Consider the following 21,294-nt stretch of genomic DNA (forward strand, 5'->3'; position numbering starts at 1 on the left):
TCACCGGTTTAATTTTTTTAATAATTATTACCTTTAGAAAACTGTAATACTGTAGTTAAAAGCCCAATCAAAGAAACATGATTATAGTATTTCTAGCATAGGGCATTTCTGGCACTTTTTATGTATATAAAGGAGTGGATACTGATTTAATTGTAATCCCTAGGTAATTAGGTCTGTATCTTTCATTAATAACAAATGTTACTCATAATTTTCCCTGGACCATGCTGAAAAGCAAGAAAATAGATGAGCGTAGGAGTTGGACTATACTGGGCAGGGATCCTCTTCTCGCTATTCTCCATGGATATGTCTGCACAGCAGCTGGGAGGTGTTAACTCCTCTCTTTGGTAGCTCTGCTAGAGCTAGCACTTAAAAACAGTAGTGTGGCTGCAACTGGTTGGATGGCAGCTCAGCTTGCTGCTCAACTATGATCCTATCTTACCTCCTGGGTACGTACTGGGCAGCTAGCCCAAGCTGCTGTCATGGTGTAATGGCCACACTGCTAAATCTGACACTAGTTCAAGTGAAACTAGCATGTGTACATCCATCCAAGATAGGAATTGCACCTTCTAGCTTGGTTATGGACATACTGGGTACATCTAGACCACAGGCTTTTGTCGACAGAGGTTTTGTCTACAGATTCTGTTGACAAAGAGTGTCTAGACTACAGCCAGTTCTGTTGACAAAGCAAACCGCTTTCAAAAGAGTCTAGATGCTCTCTTTTGAAAAAGCACAGTGTGGATGCAATAGCGCCTTTTGTCGACAGAACTCTGTCGACAAAATGTGTTATTCCTCATAGAATGAAGTTTACCGTCATCGATAAAACTGCCGCGTTCTGTCGACTTACTGTTGACAGAACTCAGCGGTAGTGTAGACACAGGTATAGTTTTGTCAACAAAAGTCCACTTATGTCGACAAAACCCTGTAGTCTAGATACACCCACTCTGAGGTCGAGGAAGAATGCTGGAGACATATGTGCTATTATATTGGGGCTACTGGTATTACATTTAGCTGAAGCTGGCAACTGGCATTTTTTCAGCCATAAATGAAATGACTTTTTGAAATCACTGTCTTTAGGGGGTTTGGAGTTAGTCCAAACATGTTAACTCTTCCTTAATATTTACCAAAGAAAAAAGTTAAACAGTAAGCTAAATATGTCTCAATTCTATTACAAACTATTACATTTTAGAATGTACCCTGTCACTGTGATAGAACTAATATTTAGCGTGTATTAGAATGATGGCTTGTATTAGAATAAAAAATTCAGCAGAAAATGACCACGGAGATTTTTGTAAGACCATTACATGTGGGCTACGTCTACACTGGCCCCTTCTTTGGAAGGGGCATGCTAATTTTGAAAGTGGGAATAGGGAAATCCGCGGGGGATTTAAATATCCCCCGTGGGATTTAAATAAACATGTCCGCCGCTTTTTTCCCGGCTTGGGGAAAAGCCGGAAAAAAGCGTCCAGACTGTCCCGATCCTCCGGAATAAAGCCCTATTCCAGAGGATCTCTTATTCCTACTTCAAAGTACTTCAAAGTAGGAATAAGAGATCCTCTGGAATAGGGCTTTATTCCGGAGGATCGGGCCAGTCTAGATGCTTTTTTCCGGCTTTTCCCCAAGCCGGGAAAAAAGTGGCGGACATGTTTATTTAAATCCCACGGGGGATATTTAAATCCCCCGCGGATTTCCCTATTCCCACTTTCAAAATTAGCATGCCCCTTCCGAAGAAGGGGCCAGTGTAGACGTAGCCAAGTTGTATAAATTGTGTATATGGTATTAACTAAAAGTGAATGTTTACTGTTTTGTTTGTATTTTCTTTTAATTACATATTAGTGAGAATCACCTTTTTCCTGCAAAGACATTACGAGATTCCCAGAGCCACCTTCTTACTGATACTCAGTCTTGGACGGAAAGTAGTGCAAATAATGAAAATGGCAAAGTTGGTGAGAGATGGATTTGTTGCACCCACTGAATTTTAATGTAAATTCTTGTTGGAAAGATATAATCTGAAAATGGCTGAAAACCTTTGTTTGAGACAAAATTAATTTCATGTAAATATAAAAAGGGAAAGAATTGTTATTGCTACAAAGTTTAATATATAGGGTGAATGTTTGTAAAATGTCCCTTGCATGTTTTAAGCCCTTTTATACTTCTAACTCTTAATGTGCCTGATTGTGAAAGATATGGAATACCTCAACTCTCACTAAGGATAATAGGAATTGCAAATATTCACTGGTTCTCAAGATTAATCCCAATATTTATGAGAAGTAATCAGTCAATCGAATTGCTTATTCCAAAAGTAATGGCACTTTGACTACTGCAACTAGTGGATGTTGTATAATTGGATATGTTTTTCAGTATTTTTTTAGATACAATGGATGATGAAATAAACTTAAGAGAATATTGGCAACCAAATACAATGCTGTTTTGATTAAGATCTTTTAAAAAGAACATGTAACTGTTTCTTTACCATATTATTTTTCCAGTCCCCAAAGGTATGAGCAATCCTGCACTAATCATGGAAAATGAAACCTAGTCGCTGTTAATGGAAGCATCTAAACATTAAAGGAAAGGTAGGGATAGTATTTTCTGTTTTATTTTCTACTCTGCTATTAAACTCCTTCCAGGGGTACTTCTGCACAATATTGAAGTTATTAAAATATGCTTGATAGTTTTGCTTCTATTTTTACTGTGCCAACACACTTGCCTTTTCCAATTTAATTTTGTTTCTGCCTCAGGCATTAAAATAATTTCTCCTGTTTATCCTAAATATAGATTTCTTGACTGAACAATACTTGTTCAAAATTAACTTGATCTTCGCAGCAATCTTTAGATGTGAGTGCATCAGTATTATTATTGCTATTGTCTATTATAAATCCAGAGACATGTAAATTATGACTTAGCCAAGGCCAGCCAGCAACTTTCTGCCAAAACTAGGATTCAGGTTAAAGAATTTGGACTGTTTTTTGGATCAAGAGAAGCAGGCAAAGACCTGTAAGATCATTTATTCCAATATGTGCCCTGTAAATTAACTTGCAATTTTGTTCTTTCATACCAAAAAACCCCAGAGCTAATTCCCGTTAATCATTAGAAACAATTGAGACTGCAGACATATATATTATATTCCTAACTTTGTAAGCATTGTCTTGGGGCAGTCACAGTCTGGAAAAGATTAGCATATTAAGCACTGATGTTCTACAGCTAAGAAATAATGCCTAACTCTCTTTTATGGAACTGCCAAATTGCTGATTCATGGGAACAAACTAATCAAGTTCTAATCTGGAAATTAAAACAAGCAAAAGGGACTTGATGATCTAGGAATTGGCAGTGAAATATCACAAGTTTCACTGAATTGGGTGTAATTGAAAGCTTTTACCTTCTGAAACCTGCTCAGAAGGTAATTACGTTATTTTTATTTATTGAGATTTAAAATTGTAAAAAGATGCTATGCAAGACTCTAGGCATGGAATCATAGAATACTAGAACTGGAAGGGGCCTTGAGAGACCATCAAGTCCAGTCCCCTGCCCTCATGGCAGGACCAGGCATTGTCTATATCATCCCTGATAGATGTCTATCTAATCTGCTCTTAAATATCGCCAGTGATGGAAATTCCATAACCTCCCTTGGCAATTTATTCCAGTGTTTAAACACCCTGACAGTTAGGAAGTTTATCCTAATGTCCAACTTAAACCTCCCTTGCTGTAGTTTAAGTCTATTGCTGATTGTCCTATCATCAGAGACCGAGGAGAACAATTTCCCCTCCTCCTTGTGACACCCTTTTAGAGACCTGAAAACTATCATGTCCCCTTTCTGTCTTCTTTTTTCCAAACTAAATAAGCCCAATTCCTTCAGGCTTCCCTTCATAGTTCTTGTTTTCTAGACTTTGTCACTTTTGTTGCTCTTCTCTGGACCGTCTCCAATTTCTACACATCCATGTTATAATACTTACATTATAAAGCATGATGAAATCACAGCAGCATCGAAATAATCATTCCAAGAGAAACTCAGAAACGTACAGAAATTCGCCCCCTTTGGGTGTGTCTAGACTACACGGCTCCGTCGACAGAGCCATGTAAATTAGTTTATTCGGCATAGTCAAAGAAGCGGGGATTTAAATAATCCCCGCTTCATTAAAATAAACATGGCTGCCATGCTGTGCCTACAATCAGCTGATCCAACACAGTGCTGCAGTGTAGATATGGATCTGTTGGCTGGGGAAGCCTTTGCCGACCGATTCTGTAAACCTCGTTTCACGAGGCATAAAGGATCGATCGGCAAAGGCTTCTCCAGCTGACAATCTGCATCTAGATTGCTGCGCTGTGTCGTATCAGCTGATCGTCGGCATAGCGTGGTGGCCATGTTTATTTTAAAGAAGTGGGGATTATTTAAATCCCCGCTTCTTTGACTATGATGAATAAACTAATTTACATGGCTCCATCAACAGAGCCATGTAGTCTAGACACACCCTTTGTCATTTCTGGAAGCATATCCTCAGCCCTCTCCAAAACCCTCATCAAAAGTTGATGAGGATACAACTTCAGATGACATGCCTGCTCCCCATTTAACCCAGTTTTATCTTAGCAAATAATAATGGCTGCCTGCCTTACCTCAATTAGTTATGCATGTCATTATCTTATTGGGGCCACTTACATGCAACATTATTTAGCAAGACAGCAGCCTAGGAAAAAATAGGTCATATCATAGGACTCCATAAAACGACTTCTCAAATCAGTTTGTAGAATTATTATTTAGTATGACTAACCACTAGTTGTAATCAGAGTTCTTGTTTTCTTTAATAATATTTTATGAATTGCAGCTTTAGCCTATCAGCTCTCAAGGTTTTTATTGAAATTGTTTGACTGTTATCTTATTTACCCCTCCAAATGTCAGCACTCACAAAATTTTTCATTAAAGGATTCCATTGCTCCAGTGGCTGCAGTCACAAAAAAATGGAGTTCAGCAATGCCCATGGCAACTATCTATACACATGCTTTAATATTTAAGTGATCAAAGCTTTTATTACAAATTTAAAATGAGGAAGATGAAATATATTTTATTAAGTACAGGCAGTCCCCGGGTTACGTACAAGATAGGGACTATAGGTTTGTTCTTAAGTTGAATTTGTATGTAAGTCGGAACTGGCTCCAGATTCAGCCGCTGCTGAAACTGATCAGCGGCTGAGTACAGGAAGCCCTAGGCAGAGTTGCTCTGCCCCCTGCTTCCTGGAATCAGCCGCTGATCAGTTTCAACAGCTGCTGAATCTGGACTCCTGGGACAGAACAGCTGGGGCACTGCCGGGTAGGTCCCCGCAGGACCAACCCGGCAGCACCCCACCTGCTCTACCCCAGGCGTCCCACAACAAAAGGCTGGTCCACTGGGGGGGGGGGGTGCACTAGCTGCGCCCCCCCCCCCCCCCCAGCAGACCAGGGAGACCCGAGCAAAGCCGCGGAGGTGCAGAGGTCCCGCCGCCTCTGCGGCTTTGCTCCGGGGCAAAGGAGCAAAGCCGCACGGGCAGCGGGGTCCGCCGCCTGTGCGGCTTTGCTCGGGTCTCCCTGCTGTGCTGGGGAGTACCCCCCAGCACAGCAGGGAGACCCGGAGCAGCTTTTCTCGCCCCGGAGGACGCGGTGGCGGGACCGCTGCACTCTGGGCGGTCCCGCCGCCCGCGAGCTCCGGGGTGAGAAAAGCCCCGTTCGTAAGTGTGGATCCAACATAAGTCGGATCCGCGTAAGTCGGGAACTGCCTGTAATGCCTAATGCGTAATTTGAAAAACGTAACCTCTTTTCTATTTGTATATTATCTATGAATAGCATATAGATTTTTGTTTATATCTTTGCCTTGTTTCAATGTATATCTTCTGTGAATAATTACTGTATATTGTTTGTAAGCAGTCTGAAATTTTATTTAAAATTGAAGTTATTAGTTTTAAGTGGGCATGTAACTTCCATACCATTGTTTCTGTCCCTGATATGATGAATAATTTGGAATCAGATTTCAAATCTGAAGACTTGTTTAGTTTTTGCAAGCATTTGCTTAAAAATCACTTCTCTTGGATGGGGGTGTTGCTCAAAAAAAATAAAGCTATACAAGTTTTCCTGGAAGGCTAACACAAAAGAGGTTGAACACAGCTGACAAAATCAAATTTTATTCAACTCCTTCTGAAAACGTTTTGGGGGTATTTTCCCAGGACTAATATTTCTGTTGTTACTTACATAATTGAATATGTGTCTACTAAGTTCTTTCATGTATGTCATATAAAATTTTCTGAGTTAGATTATGCCTATGAAAGTTCATAGAGAAATAGCGAATAATTTCATTAATTCAGTTACTGTGTTGATAGTAATGGAAAATGAATTTCTCTTTCCAATGAACTGTTATGATGGAGGCACACCCACATTCCTGACACTGTGCTACAAGCTTGTTTGCAACACTACTAGGGATAGAATTCAGACTGTATAGTCATCCACTCATGTATCTACTGCGACTGATGAAATGGTTCATTTTAGTTCCACTTGTAATAGTTGTTCTTGTGAGGCACATACCTGTAAGAATTGAACTAAATTACCACCTCAATCATTTCACATAGTAGTTGGCCATATTAGAATACTTATAAGATTATTACAGCTGTTGATCGCTACAGGGTGTAGCTCCCTAAACTGGAACTCTCTGCTGGACCACAGATGTTCCTGAACCACAGAGGCCAGGAACAGGGAGGTCTGGCAGTGAGGCCAAGAGGGCAGTGAGAGGTCTAGCTACTTGACTGGGAGCCCCGTGGCATGGGGAGTGGGTGGCGCTGTAGGGAGCTCCAGCCCAGCGGTAGCAGGACCAGCAGTGGCCATGGAGCTCCAGCCCTGGGGAGCCCCTGCTAGGGGGACTGGGGCCAGAGTCTGTACAGAAGGACCAGCCAGCTGGGCATGGGCCACAAGGGGAGACGGGCTGGGAGGCTAGTGGCAGGGGACCTCACCTGGTCTGGCAAATCTTCTAAAGATGCCAGAACAGAGAGGTCCAACCTGTGCCTGCCTAAAATAGATTGATTTGAAGGCAACTCTATTGCCAATCGCTTGATCTACTTACTCCTTATATGTTCCATTATTCTGTGTTATCCAGCACTCTCAGGGATTATGGCATTCCAAGTTATCTATAAATTCCAGTTATCTGAAGGTCCCAGCTGCCCGGCTCAGTTCTCAGGGCATCTGGCTAGGAGGGATCTTGGGGCAGGGTGTCAGGCCAGGATGGAGGGTACAAGAGGGGACTTGGGGATGCTTACCTGGCTTGGCACCCTGCTGCAGCAGGCAAAGCCTCCAGACAGCATGCTCTTGTTCCTCAGGGGAGGAGCTCAGTCACTCCTCCCCCTCCCTCCCTCCCTCCAGTGCAGCTGCAGCACCAGGTCATGCTTCCCATTGGCAGGGGGTGGGTGTAGAAATCCCGACCTTCCCTACCAGACTGAACTCTGCCACTTCCCCAGCAAGGAGGTGGGGGGAGCAGAGCCTGAGCGCGCCCCATGGGGGGGGGGGAGCGGCAGAACCCGAGGTGAGTTCCATGCAGGCAGCAGTTTAAAAATGCCGAGGTCCGAGAGCGGCTACTTGGCGCCTCGGACCTGGCTACCCTTTCCCCTCCAGTAGCAGCAGCCACTGTAAAAGCAGCTACCTGCACACATGGAGGAGGAGGCTGTGCGGCACCAGAGGCCCTGTGGGACAGGAGCAGTCCTGCGGGATGGGGAGGGAGCGGCGCTGTGCTTGGTGGTGGAGCAGCCAGAGCCACATGCCGCCAGGAGCCCGCCCCTGCTAGCAGAGATCCAATGGGAGCTGCCTACGAGCTCTGCAGGGGGCGGGGGAGTAGAAAATTTTTTTCACAGAACCCTTAGTTCCACTTCACAGAACCCCAGGGTTCCACGGAGCATCATTTGGGAAACAATGCCCTAGGAAATTTGCCCGTTTCTAAAGTTTTTCGGATAGTCAAGTACCAGATAGCGCAGGTTTTACTCTTATTTTTTCCTGTAAAAGTTATTGCAACAAATGTAACTAATTTGCTAAATGTGCCTTTTTTTCTAAAATGTTTGGGTTTTATGCTTTGTTCCAGTTCAAGATAAAGCTGCTGATGGAAAGAAGAGACATTCTTCCAAAAATCAGCCCACATCAGCCAGCTGTTCCTGAGTGGATATGCTCAGAAGAAATGGACAGCTTGATTAGCTGTTGCCATATCATTGCTTGAAACATCAGACATACTGACATTTTTGAACTATATAGAGAATGTTTCAACATACACAAATTACTGTTAAAATGCTAAAGGACAGTTCCGAGTATTATGAGGGAACAAGGGAGAATCCTTTCATTAGGGTTAGCAGGATAAAATTTACTTTTGTACACATTCTAGGGGCTTGTTTTTACTTTGGTATTCTAATAGCACAAGCAGATGTAAACTTAAATAGACATAGCCAGCCCACTACATCAGTTCTGATTCTTGATATTACTTATGAATTCCAGTGGCCATAAGTTATTTTAAAACAAATTGTACATTTTGCACTGCTGGCTTTCTTCTTGCAAAAGTATTGTCAGCATTGGGTGTTGGTAACTGAGTGGCTTACTGATTGATCAGGCATCGTATTTTGATTCCAGATTCTGACTGAGACAGCTAATTTTTTATTTAAAATTAACCTAATGAATTAGGTTGGATCATCTTAAGCTGTTTTGGTAGACCTGATTGCAGATAATATCCCCTCTTCCTTTATACAGCTATAACTGTTGGATTGTAAACACTTGATTGCTGAAATAACATCTCACCTAACTGGATTGTGTGCTTACAGTTCAAGCTAATTATAATTTTAGTAGAGTAGCAAGAAGAGGCACATATTTAAGATGGACTGTGTGTAAATGGAGATGTTTAGACCAGGGTTTTTTTCAGTTAGAGCTGCACAGGCTGATTTCTGTGAAATTGTGACATAGCATCTTAAGTTTGGACCAGCACCTCTTTAGAAAGCCAAAATGTGTGCATGGACTTAATGTTGCTTAGAAACATTTGGACCAAAAAAAGCTTAATCTAAATTGTGGACTTTGAGAAGCACATGGCCCAGGCACATAATATGCTTCTCCTGACTTGGTGATCATTACAGACTTATTATTGAACGTAAGCTATTTCTTTTCTCAGTTGTACTTAATAATCTTAAAATGTTGCAACAGAATGATGTATGTACGAAGAGACTACTTCATTGTCATAACATGTAGTATCTTTTCTGTTACTGGGACATTGGACATCTATCTGATCACTCAGATCAAAAACCCAAACTGTTTCCTGTAGAAAACCTTTTACAGTGAAAGTAGGAAGGAGATGACTACATATTAAGGCAGATGTTGGTTTTCATAGGATCAAAGTTTACCAGTCTGATTTTTAAAAAAAGGTGTATTGCTACTTTCTGAAACCAAGAAAGTTTCAGCAACACAAATCTTACTATATATATCTTGTGCCTTTATATGCACTACACTTAACTGTATTACAAAATGTTTACATAATACAAAATTAATTGCAAAACAGTTTTAAAAATACTTTCTAGTGGGCTAGCTAGAAAAAATAGGTTGGATCACGGGATCATATGAAATAAAGATAAAATACAGGATAAGAGTTAATCTCAGTTTTTTTTCCTGTATTTGTAATAGCAGGAAAGTAAACCTTTAAAAAAAAAAAAGAAATGTTTAGAACACAGAAGAACTTAGAATGAATTACCATTAATAGGATTTTTGTTTCTAATACTATTTCCAGAAAAACAGTATTTATTAACTCTTTTACAAGTAATTCTGGATCATTACTTCAGAATTGTTGTTCTGGGATTGTGTGGGGATTTTTTTAAAACCAATTAACACTTTTAGATGAGAATTTTGATGAGATGGACCAATGTTTCTGTGGGGAAATGTTCAATAAGGTATGGTTTTAATTTTTTTTATTATGAATGAGTTTTTCCTGAAATTTTACTCATCTGAAGACATGTAATAAACTGCATTACCAGAAGTGCCAGCATATGATCTCTAGCTGTGAAAGATTTTTAAACTAGCTTTTGAGGGTAACAAACACATTGTTTACATGATACGTGTAGACATTTTGCAGCCAGGACTTCTGTAGCATACTGCCTGTTTCCACAGTGTTACTCTGTCAGGAGTTTACTTTGTATCAGTGTTTATTTAAAAGTTGTTAACTGTCAACATGATCATAGAGATAGGATGGAAAAAAGAACTAAATATCTTTAATTCTTCATGCTTTCATAATGTGTTAAGTAATCAGCTGCAGTGTTGTCTGTCAATCACATGTATTAAATATATTTATACACAGAAATGAAGTGACAACCAAATTCCTAAATATTAGCTTTAATGTAACGTGCCTAATATTTGACTACCACATACCAGTAAATATTATTTAATATAAAGTATCTTTGGAGTAAAATTCATACTAGAAAGGGATCTGTCTAAATTTGGATTTCATTTCTCCTTTAACCTATAAGAAGAGTTCTTGGTGGGTTTAGGATTTGCCCAGGGCAGGATGCAGAATGTGGGTAGCTTTTTTTTTTTTGGTGGATTGGCAATGCACTTCAGCCCTTCTCCAGCCTTGCAGAAATAAGGGATATAATAATCTGAGGGATTCCCAAGAGCTGCTGTGACCAGGAATAGTCTCTGGGGTAGGGCTATCACTGGGAGGGAGAGAGGGGGGGCAGCAGCCTCCATGTGTTTAATATGGTGGTTGTGTGAGATTACTAGGGCCTGTTTTGTGTGCAGAAGCAAGGTCCCATGGCTCTACTAGAATGATCTGGGGGGGTGGGGGGGGGGAGTCATCATGGCATTTATCACAACCACTGATTATATTGTTAAATAGAGCTATCTGGGCCCTTGTTAAATTTTTGATTTGTATTTGATGAGCACTTTGAAAGCTTTATACAGAGGAGGGGGGAAAATAGCTTCTTTTCAAAACCCTGTGGTTCAGGTGTTGTTACAATGCAAATATAAGATTATTTTGGGGGGAAATATAACTCTGGAATAAGATTGTAATAATGAATTGTCAGAGTGCACTGAGTTTTGTTCAGTACAAAATTGCTGACTACTTGGGCTGTACTCTAAAATATGAAACATGCATTTTTTTAAAATGCAAGAGCACAATATTTATTGTACCAACCACTGCCTAGTTCCTGCTAATCATGGCCCTGAGCTTGAGATGCACAGACATACCCCTGCACCCAGCGGACAGTGGGATTCTGGATAGGATTAAGTCCCCCAATTTGGTCCAAAATCTATTATAATCCAAATAAATCCCCCCCCCCCATTATGAATTAATTAGTGAAATCTCAAGTCTATTAACAAAAATAATTCACTTAAAGATTACTATACAGCTACTGGTGCACAGAGTCTGAACCCATTTTATTGTCATTTTAAAATCTCTTCCTAGAGCAATGGAAGTGTGTCTTTATTTGGCAAATTGAAAGCAAGTGAACTACTCATCAAATCATTTTGCAATTGTAAATCAGGTGCAGCAAGATTAACACCCATTTACAATTTTATTCAGACATGTTTATGGAGCTAAGAGCTATACACCAAGTGGCTAATACTGTCAATTGTTCAACTAAAGAAATATTCAATTAATGCACTAAAATTGATAGTTTAGGTGTTAAAAAAAACTAGTCATGCTTCTAATATGAATACAGAAGTAGCTTTTAAAGTCTTTTTCCTGAAGTTTAGCCAGACAAAAATCAAGCACAGAAGATCAGCAAGGTATTTACAACTTTGGAAGGATAGGGTAAATGAAGCACGTGGTATATTTCTATCAGGATGTGTTTTAATACATGGCACTACTTAATAGAGAACAGTATTTTGAAGGACTGTCTTTTACTCCATAATATGTTCAAGACAGCAATAAACTTCTCTGTGTTGCTTTAAAATCTGTAATTTTGTATTCAACTTAACCCAGCTAGGGTATTAAGCTAGTCCCACTATCTTAGGATACTTCTGTGGGCCAACTACCCACATGAGAGCAAACCATTGTTGCACAAACTGTAATTGGCATTAGGCACACAACCAGAATTTTGGCAGATATTGTAAATGAAAGCTCTTACAGCTCCTTTTGGAAAATACCAAGGTTACAGGAATGCCATATGTGACTGATGCTAAACTACTTCACAGAAGGGGGAGGGTGAATTGCTGAGAGGAAGAAAGAATGGACCAAACTCTGCTCTATTACCTAAAATAAATGGAAATATTAGCACTAGCCTATAGCTATAACTGAGCTTAGACTTTGGCCCACTAGCTCATGCTGTGATTCATCTATGAAACTAGTGAGGTACCAAATGTACTGAGGAAGTGACTTTTACTGCTTTAGATTATCATCCTTTGAAAATATTTATAAACCTAAAGAACAGTTTCACAGCAGGAGGGAAATAAGTCTTACCTTACAAGTTATACTCTCCCCCTCCTTCTAGATCACACTAAAAGCAAGAAGCAAGTCTGGAATACTAGCATGTTTGTTAGGTATGCTTCTAGCTCACTTACAGCATTTTTTTCCCCTCTTGGCTTTTCCTGTACTCTACCAAGTAGTAAAATACCCTGAGTTCTCAGAAAAAACAGCTTCTGCAAACTGTACATCAAACTGATTTGGATATTCTGTCTTAGTGACCATTGTTCCAGGACAACCAAGTATGCATTGCTAAGAAGTGACAGCGTATAGAACTAGTGATGTTGCACAAACCCTGGCAGACCTGTTGGTTTTGTTTGTATTCTGTAAACAGTATGTATTTTTGTATCATGTTAAATGAATGCTGCTGGAAAAAATTAAAGGCTTTTGGCTTATGTAAGAGACCAGCGATTTGTTTTTAAAACATGAAGTATGAAAACCTCAGTGTTGAATGTACCTCAAGTTATAGCAGGTTATGTGACTTTTTACAGCTGCGTACAGGATCAGAGGTAGAGAGCCTGAGTTCATCAACTAGACTGAAATGCTATACCATTTGAATCCTGTCATGAGCACCTTTCAGCCATTAGCTATGCCCAGACAAGACTGAGGAGAGTGAAAGTGGCACAGGGAAAGAGTCTCTGCCAGAAGAGGCAGAAAGATGAAGTTAAAGCTCTCTCAGTTCAGTAGCCAAATTAAGAACAAGTCCTCATGTCTCCCCCCTACCCTACATTAGAGAATCCTGTCTCCTATATCCTGGACTCTTCTGCCCTTTGTAAGTTTTCAACATTGCCACAGTACATTTTTTCAGTGATCTAAGCCAACTCCAGCTTAGCATGAAGTTAAAGGTTATTTCAAACAGATTGGAAAACAATGCACACAAGAGTGTCTTCTCAATACTTGCCTTGAGAATACACCAGAACTCAATACTTAAACTTGCTGATGTGACAAATTACAAAAATAGCGAACATCTGTACTCATGCCCATTGAACTATAATTGACAGGATAGTAATCCAACTATGAAAGCTGTTTAAAGATGTTTCTCATAGGAGCTGAGTAAAGCCAGTTTAAAAGGAACATTTGAAAAATAAAGTTCTAATGTATAAACCTAAATAGGTCAGTATGCTCAGATCCCAAACACAAACTCTAGGAGGGGTAAATACACCTATAGGTCCAATCCTCAGTAGTGACTGGTCCGGGGGAGAGGGAGAGGGAGTTGCGCAACTGTTGAATTCTGCATGTTTAACTGATTAAGATTGTTCTTAGCCTACAGCTAGAAGAGGAGTGCTCAGTGTCAAGACTCAGATGAAAAAGAAGAACGTGGTCCAAAACACTGAGGCTGCGTCTAGACTGGCATGATTTTGTGGAAATACTTAATGGAAAAGTTTTTCCGTTAAAAGTATTTCCGCAAAAGCGCGTCTAGATTGGCACGGATGCTTTTGTGCAAAAAAGTGCTTTTGCGCAAAAGCATCCGTGGCCAGTCTAGATGCAATTTTGCGCAAGAAAGCCCCAATCACCATTTTAGCGATCGGGGCTTTTTTGCGCAAAACAGTTCTTCCCTGTCTACACTGGCCCTCTCGCGCAAGTATTCTTGCACAAGAGGGCTTTTTCCCAAGCGGGAACATGAAAGTATTTGCGCAAGAAGCACTAATTTTGTACATTGCAAAGTCAGTGCTCTTGTGCAAATTCAAGCGGCCAGTGTAGACAGCTGGCACGTTTTTGTGCAAAAGCAAATGCTTTTGCGCAAAATCTTGCCAGTCTAGACGCACCCTGAGGCTTTGTCTACACTGCAGGGTTTTTGCACAAGAAGCTTTTTTTTGGAAGAGATCTTCTGCAAAAACGTCTTGTGCAAAAGCACATCCATACCTCAAAAGTGCATCGCAAGAGAGTGTCCACACTGTATGGGTGCTCTTCTACAAGAAAGCTGATTGCTATTAACAGAATGGCCATCAGAGCACCTGTGTTTTTTCTGATAGGCTCTTTTTGCACAAAAAACTCCTGCAGAGCGTCCACACATGCCTTTTTGCTCAAGACCTGTAGCACAAAAAGGAGTTATTCCTTGTGGGGAGAGGAATAACTCTACCAGCAATAGCCCTCTGTCCTGTTCATTTACTGTTTTGTTTGTTTGTTTTTGTTTCTTTGCACAAAAACTTTGTACATTCAAGCTATGTCTACCTGACAACAAAATTCAGGCCACTCATGAGTTTACCTGTTAGGGTGCGTCTAGACTGGCACGATTTTGTGCAAAAGCAATTGCTTTTGCGCAAAAACTTGCCAGCTGTCTGCACTGGCCACTTGAATTTGCGCAAGAGCACTGACGTTCTAATGTAAGAATTTAGTGCTTCTTGCGCAAATACTTTGATGCGCCCGCTCAGGGATAAAAGACCTCTTGCGCAAGAATACTTGCGCAAGAGGGCCAGTGTAGACAGGCACCTTAATTTTTTGCGCAAGAAAGCATGATGGCTAAAATGGCCATCTGAGCTTTCAAGTGCAAAAGCGTGTCTATACTGGGCACGCATGCTTTTGCGCAAAAGCATCCGGGCCAATCTAGATGCTCTTTTGCAGAAATACTTTTAACGGAGAAACTTTTCTGTTAAAACTATTTCCACAAAATCATGCCAGTCTAGACGCAACCTTAGTGTATTAGGCAGTTCTTGTGCTGATAAACCAGTAACTTGACATTTCAAGGGGAAACTTTTTTCCCCTAAGTAGCACTTAAGCCATCATACTCTCTATGCTTTCTTAAACTAGAGTTGCTTTCCTAAATGGCAATTCCCCCAATCCCTGATTCTACATTCTTTCCACACCAACTCCATTAAGACAAGCCAATAAAAATAAACATACTTTTAAAATTAGAGATAGTCCAAAGCTAAGAGGCTTTTCAGACTCTGAGCAGGGGAAGAGAGCTGACTTACATGTAAAAGAGAAGTCTCAGAGGAGTACTGGCTATCCTCGCTATAAGTCCAAGATATGTACTAAAAAAAATTTGGGACTTATAGCAAAACAACTTAAAGCGGGTACTTTTTTTTCCCCCCACAGCTAACTTCCATTTGTACTTTTTTTTTTTTTTGCATGACTTAGGATAAGGCCCTTTGCGGCAGCCTCCCCTGCCACACAGGTTGCTACCTGCCTGCTGACCCCACTCCCTCTGTAGACAGCAGTGGGGGAGGGGCGTGTTGGGGGGAGCAGATCTGGTGCTCCAGGAGAGCGAGCTTAAAGCTGGCTCCCCCTGGGCACCAGCTCCCATTTCTCCCCCACTTGCTGCCTCTGATACAGAAGCAGCAGCACAGAGCATGAGGGGGGAAGATAGGAGCAATATGCATGGGGCTACAGAGACAGCAGGGGAAATGCCTGTAGTCAAGAGGATTAATTGATAAGCCCAGGCTTATTGGTTAATCATGTAGTTGTCTACACACTGACATTCCCAACTAGCACAATAAACTTGCCTAGTCTTCCTTTGCAACCATTTATCAGTTCTCTCCTATTGTCCATCATTTTCTTTTCTTCATGTTGGAATCGTGAGAAATATTCCTTGAAATTCATTGTTCTCTAGGGTCAACCTCCTCTTAGGCTACAATTTTGAAAAGCCTCTTGTTTATTCTGTCTAGCTAAGTTCTAACAATGCCATGCTTTCCTGGCGTGTCTGATTACTTGGTCATCTTAGAGTCTGATAAGTGAGTCCTAGCATTTTGGGCTGCAATTAGCACCTTTTTGTAGACTGTCAATGCTCTCTATAAACCCCAACAATTAAGCTAGCCAATTGTTTAAGCAAGCTTAGGCATGAGCCCCCAAAGGAGGGTAGCTCAGTGATGAAAGATTGTCAAAGAATTGCACTATGCTTTACTGCGTACAAGAGATGCTTCTATGTCGCGCAGAGGTTATGTCTAGACTATAGGCTTCTTGCACAAGAAGCTTTTTTCGGAAAAGCTCTTCCAAAAAAAACTTATTGCGAAAGAGAGCGGCCACACTGCCAAAGCGCACCGAAAAAGTGATCTGCTTTTTTGAAAGATAGTGTCCAGACTGCCTGGACGCTATCTCGCATGTAAGCAGTGATTGCTATGGACAGAATGGCCACCGGGGCGCCAGTGCTTTTCCTCTTACCTCTTCTTCCAAAAAAACTCCCTCTTCCCCATCCACACACGCTTTTCTGCAGAAGAGCTCTTTCACAAAAAGGCTTCTTCCTCGTAGAATGAGGATTACTAATTACGCAAAAAGCCCTCTGTTCTTTTGATTTACTGTCAAACGCACTTGCAGTGTGGACATAACTCAAGTTTTGTCGGAAAAACGGCCATTTTTCCAACAAAACTCTGGAGTCTAGATATAGCTATAGGCACAGCAATGAAGTACAGAGGAACTTTCATTGCTACTGCCTGTGCTGGATTTGATCCGTAAATAGATGGGTTCTAGTATTATCAGTCTAAAACCTTTGACAGGCTCTGAAATTCATAGGCAGATCTCACCAGGTATATAAATAGGGATTTGTTAGAATAACTACATAAGCAAACAAAAAAAAAAAGTATCAGCTTCTTTACCTATGACACTGAGAAAAGAGTTAGGGACTCTCACTCTGGCTCAATCAGCCATCTTTGAGAGTTGAGCTACAGGCTATTCACACAGATTTAATTTATATTTGATCGTTTTTTTAGTAGACAATTAATGCCATCCAGAGCATCTGATTAGTTGGTCACCATGGTGCCTGACAAATGAGTCCTAGCATCTTGGATTTACTTTGTATTTGAGTATATTTTTAGTAGACCTTCAAGCTCTTACATTCAATTGTGCAAGTTCCAGATACTAGGGAACTTAATTCAATAGAATTATTTCCACAAACTAGTCTAATTATTTGTACTGTCGCAGAAAAAACAGTTGTACTTCAACTAATGCTGGTTTCAGTTGGGAGGGTCAAAAGACAGCAAAAAGTGCAGCAGCAAAACAACAACAATCCTATAACATTCCACAAAAGGGAAGAAAAAATAGAGTATGTTTTTTTAAGGAAGCCAAGTACTTGCATTTAATTGCCTCCCCCACATCAAGTTAGCAACATATAATTTATGTACAGTAGAACATCTAAGCACGCACACGCACACGCACACACAAACACCTCGTTTGGAACCGGAAGTACGTAATCAGGCAGCAAACAGACCCCCCCCCCAAAAAAAAGCAAATATAGTACAGTGTGAAACAGCCACAAAATGGAAGGGAAACAGCATTTTCTTCTGCATAGTAAAGTTTCAAAGCTGTATTAAGTCAATGTTCAGTTGTAAGCTTTTTGGAAGAACATTTTGTTCAGTTATAACCATTTCAGAGTTATAAACAACCTCCATTCCCAAGGGCTGAGTTTAGACTGGCAAGTTTTTCCGCAAAATCATCTGATTTTGTGGAAAAACTTGCCAGCTGTCTACACTGGCTGTTTGAATTTCCACAAGAACACTGACGATCTCATGTAAGATCGTCAGTGTTCTTGAGGAAATACTGTGCTGCTCCCATTTGGGCAAAAGCCCTCTTACACAAATCATTTGCGCAAGAGGGCCAGTATAAACAGCACAGTAGTGTTTTCCGCAAAAAAGCCCCGATCGCAAAAATGGCGATAGGGGCTTGTTTGCGGAAAACCGTGTCTAGATTGGCCACGGACGCTTTTCCGCAAAAAGTGCTTTTGCGGAAAAGCATCCTGCCAATCTAGACGTGCTTTTCCGAAAATGCTTTTAATGGAAAACTTTTCCATTAAAAGCATTTTCGGAAAATCATGCCATTGTAGATGTAGCCAAGGTGTGTGTGACTAAGGTTCTAATGTAGAACATTTTTCCCTTCTTCCCCTTCCACTAGATCACTTAAGCCAGAATTTCACTATGATAGTAAAAGACCTACCTGGCAAAAATCCACTGAGCCCACCTCAGCAAAGGAGAAATAAAACAGCAAGGCGTCTTCAGCACTCCCACTAACAGCAGCCATCTAGCACTTGTCTGCAAAGCCAGATATCCACACACAGCAGGAAATCAGCTGTAGCAGAACCAGCAATTCTTCATTCCCCCTAAGCACAGCAATAGTAAGCATAAAGGATTCTTCTTTACTTCGCCTTAGAAGCAAGCAGTAGCACTCTTTCCCCTCAATCGAATCTAATCTCAGCAGACCTACTGATGGGGGAGGGGGAATGGAGACCCAAAGGAGACAGTTGCCCTGGGACCCAGGGCTCCTGGCCCTTTAAACTGGTGCCAGAGTGCCAAAGGGCATGCTCCAGGCAGCTTGGTGGTCGAAAGAGTATGCCCCAGACAATGCTGAGGACTGGCTGCCCCTTACACCCAAGACCCCGTGCATTCTGGGGGTGCAGTGCCATCCCCCACACCTTGCCCAGAGAGCCTGGCAATTCTGTCCCCTCTCTCCCCCCTGCTACTCAGCCATAGAAGAAGAAAACACCTCTGGATAAAACTGCTACAGCTCAAAAAGATTAGCACCATCAAGCATGGATAACCAAGACAGGAACTTCACTAAGGGAAGGAGGAAGCAATTTGATTTTTCACTCCACCACATGCAAAAGATGAAGTATAACCGAGTTAACTGTAATCAGTGCCATTCAGAATTACCCTTCTATAATTCATTCTCAGCAACTTGTAAGCAAACAAACAAAACCACACCCAGCTAAGAAAGAAGTCCTCTTGTTCTAAAACACAGCAGAAATCTGTTAGATTTTTTTTTAATGGAAGGATTCCAAATCTTTCAACTACCAGGTCATTTTTGCTTGTACTTCACACATTCTGCTGGAAGTTTGTTTCATTTGCTATTGTGTAGGTAGGAAAGATGTCTCTGTGCATCAGGATATTTGATAGCCTTGCTTAAAAAAAACCCAAAAAACTGCATATTAATGTTCAGCATGATTGAAGAAACCACCTACTTTCTGAACTTTTATGGCTGCACCTTCTTATTAAATTAATGGAGATTGCCTAGCTGCTAGAACTGGAAGGGACCTTGAAAAGTCATGGAGTCCAGTCCCCTGCCTTCACAGCAGGACCAAGTACCATCCCTGACAAATTTTTGCCCCAAATCCCCTCCTCAAGGATTAAACTCACAACCCTGGGTTTAGCAGGCCAGTGCTCAAACCACTGAGCTATCCCTCCCCCCAAATTGATATACCTTAGCAATTTGCTTTCTCATTTTCTATGAGCCATGTTAGACACACAGAAAGAAAGTTTCCTTCTGAATGTAAAAAGAAAGTCTGCATGGATTCCTGTTTTGTCTCAGTAAAACTGCCTTACTGCATAAAGTGTGGGAAGAGTCTTAAGAAACAAAACCCAGAGGTAAATAGATTGTTTTATATGGAATTCAGGCAACCTTGGACATAAGCAAGGAGTTAGATCATTGACTCAATCTGCCTTTATACAGTGTTTATAAAAAACTTGACATGAGCACCTTAATTTCCCTTACCTTTACCAGTTAATATAATAGCCACAAGAAAGGCTATATCATTGATAGGTGGCAATAGAAACAGGTTGTTTAGGGCTCAAAAGGAAGTCATCATCAAGATTCTAAGAGAGGGCAGGGAGAATGAGATCCTCCAGGAATCTTAATATATAGGATGGGGAAAATACAGTAACACTCTAAATCAGTAGCTCTCACCCTTTCAGAAATACTGTACACGTTTTAGGCGTCTGATTTGTCCTGTGTTCCTCCAAGTTTCACCTCACTAAAACTGCTTGCTTACAAAATCAGACATAAAATACCAAAGTGTCACAAGCACACTAGTACTGAAAAATTGCTTCCTTTCCCATTTTTACCATATTAGAAATGTATTCAATATAAATCTTGTAATTAAATTTCACTGTATAATATACAGAGCATCGTAAGTCATATGAAATTTTAGTTTGTACTGACTTCAGTAGTTTAGTTTTCACTGTTCAAACTTAACTCAAGTGACTTCACTAGTGCTTTTCATATGTAAAACTACACAAGTATCTGGATGAGTTGGTGTATCCTTGGAAGACCTCTACATACCCAACAGACACACCTACTCCTGGTTGAGAATCACCAGATAGGTGAGAATCATCTAGATAGGAGGGTGCAGCTATTGCAGATAGATCCCTATGGATCTGATGGAAAATCCAGATTGCTAATCCTGAAACAAACAATACAGTATTACTGAAAATCTGTAATGTCAAATTAAAAATCTCTTATTGAGATGCCCAAATACAAACCTTTCCTATTTAGCTTGCTTTTTTTTTTTTTTTTTTTTTTTTTTTTTTTTTTAAAGACCTAGAATCATAGAATACTGGAACTGGACGGGACCTCGAGAGATCATCAAGTCCTGTCCTCTGCCGTACCAAACACCGTCTAGATCATCCCTGAGAGAGGTCTATCTAACCTGCTTTTAAATATCTCCAGTGATAGAGATTCCACAACATCCCTAGGCAATTTATTCCAGTGTTTAACTATCCTGAAAGTTAGGATGTTTTTCCTAATGTCCTAAACCTCCCTTGCTGCAGTTTAAGCCCATTGCTTCTTGTCCCATCATCAGAGGCCAAGGAGAACAATTTTTCCCCCTCTTCCCTGTGACACCCTTTTAGATACATGAAAAACACTATCAAGTCCCCTCTCATCTTCTCTTTTTCAAAACTGAACAAGCCAAATTGTCAGCCTTCCCTCATAGCTCATGTTTTCTAGACCTTTAGTCATTTTTGTTGTTTTTCTCTAGACCTTCTCTAATTTCTCCAAATCTTTCTTGAAATGTGGTGCCCAGAGCTGGACACAATACTCCCATTGAGGCCTAATCAGTGCAGAGTAGAGCAGAAGAATGACTTCTTGGGTCTTGCTCACAACACTTCTGTTAATGCATCCCAGAATCATATTTGCTTAATTTGCAACTGTGTTACACTGTTGACTCATATTTAGCT

The 21,294-nt window shown here is 40.7% G+C and overlaps 2 protein-coding genes across 3 annotated transcripts in view; one reads left to right on the forward strand and one right to left on the reverse strand.

The window, feature by feature from the left end:
* The window catches only part of ZDHHC2 (zDHHC palmitoyltransferase 2), a 49,795-nt gene extending 36,975 nt beyond the window's left edge, over positions 1-12,820 (forward strand). Inside the window, exons 11-13 of the mRNA XM_075930364.2 lie at positions 1,834-1,943; positions 2,487-2,573; positions 8,078-12,820. Coding sequence (XP_075786479.1) covers positions 1,834-1,943; positions 2,487-2,536 — 160 coding nt within the window. The 3' untranslated portion in view covers positions 2,537-2,573; positions 8,078-12,820. The remainder of the gene's footprint in view (positions 1-1,833; positions 1,944-2,486; positions 2,574-8,077) is intronic.
* The window catches only part of CNOT7 (CCR4-NOT transcription complex subunit 7), an 85,527-nt gene that overhangs the window by 28,735 nt on the left and 35,498 nt on the right, over positions 1-21,294 (reverse strand). The window lies entirely within an intron of this gene.

The sequence above is a fragment of the Pelodiscus sinensis genome, chromosome 4 (assembly GCF_052426305.1).
Source record: "Pelodiscus sinensis isolate ZL-2025 chromosome 4, ASM5242630v1, whole genome shotgun sequence".
NCBI classification, from domain to species: domain Eukaryota; kingdom Metazoa; phylum Chordata; order Testudines; family Trionychidae; genus Pelodiscus; species Pelodiscus sinensis.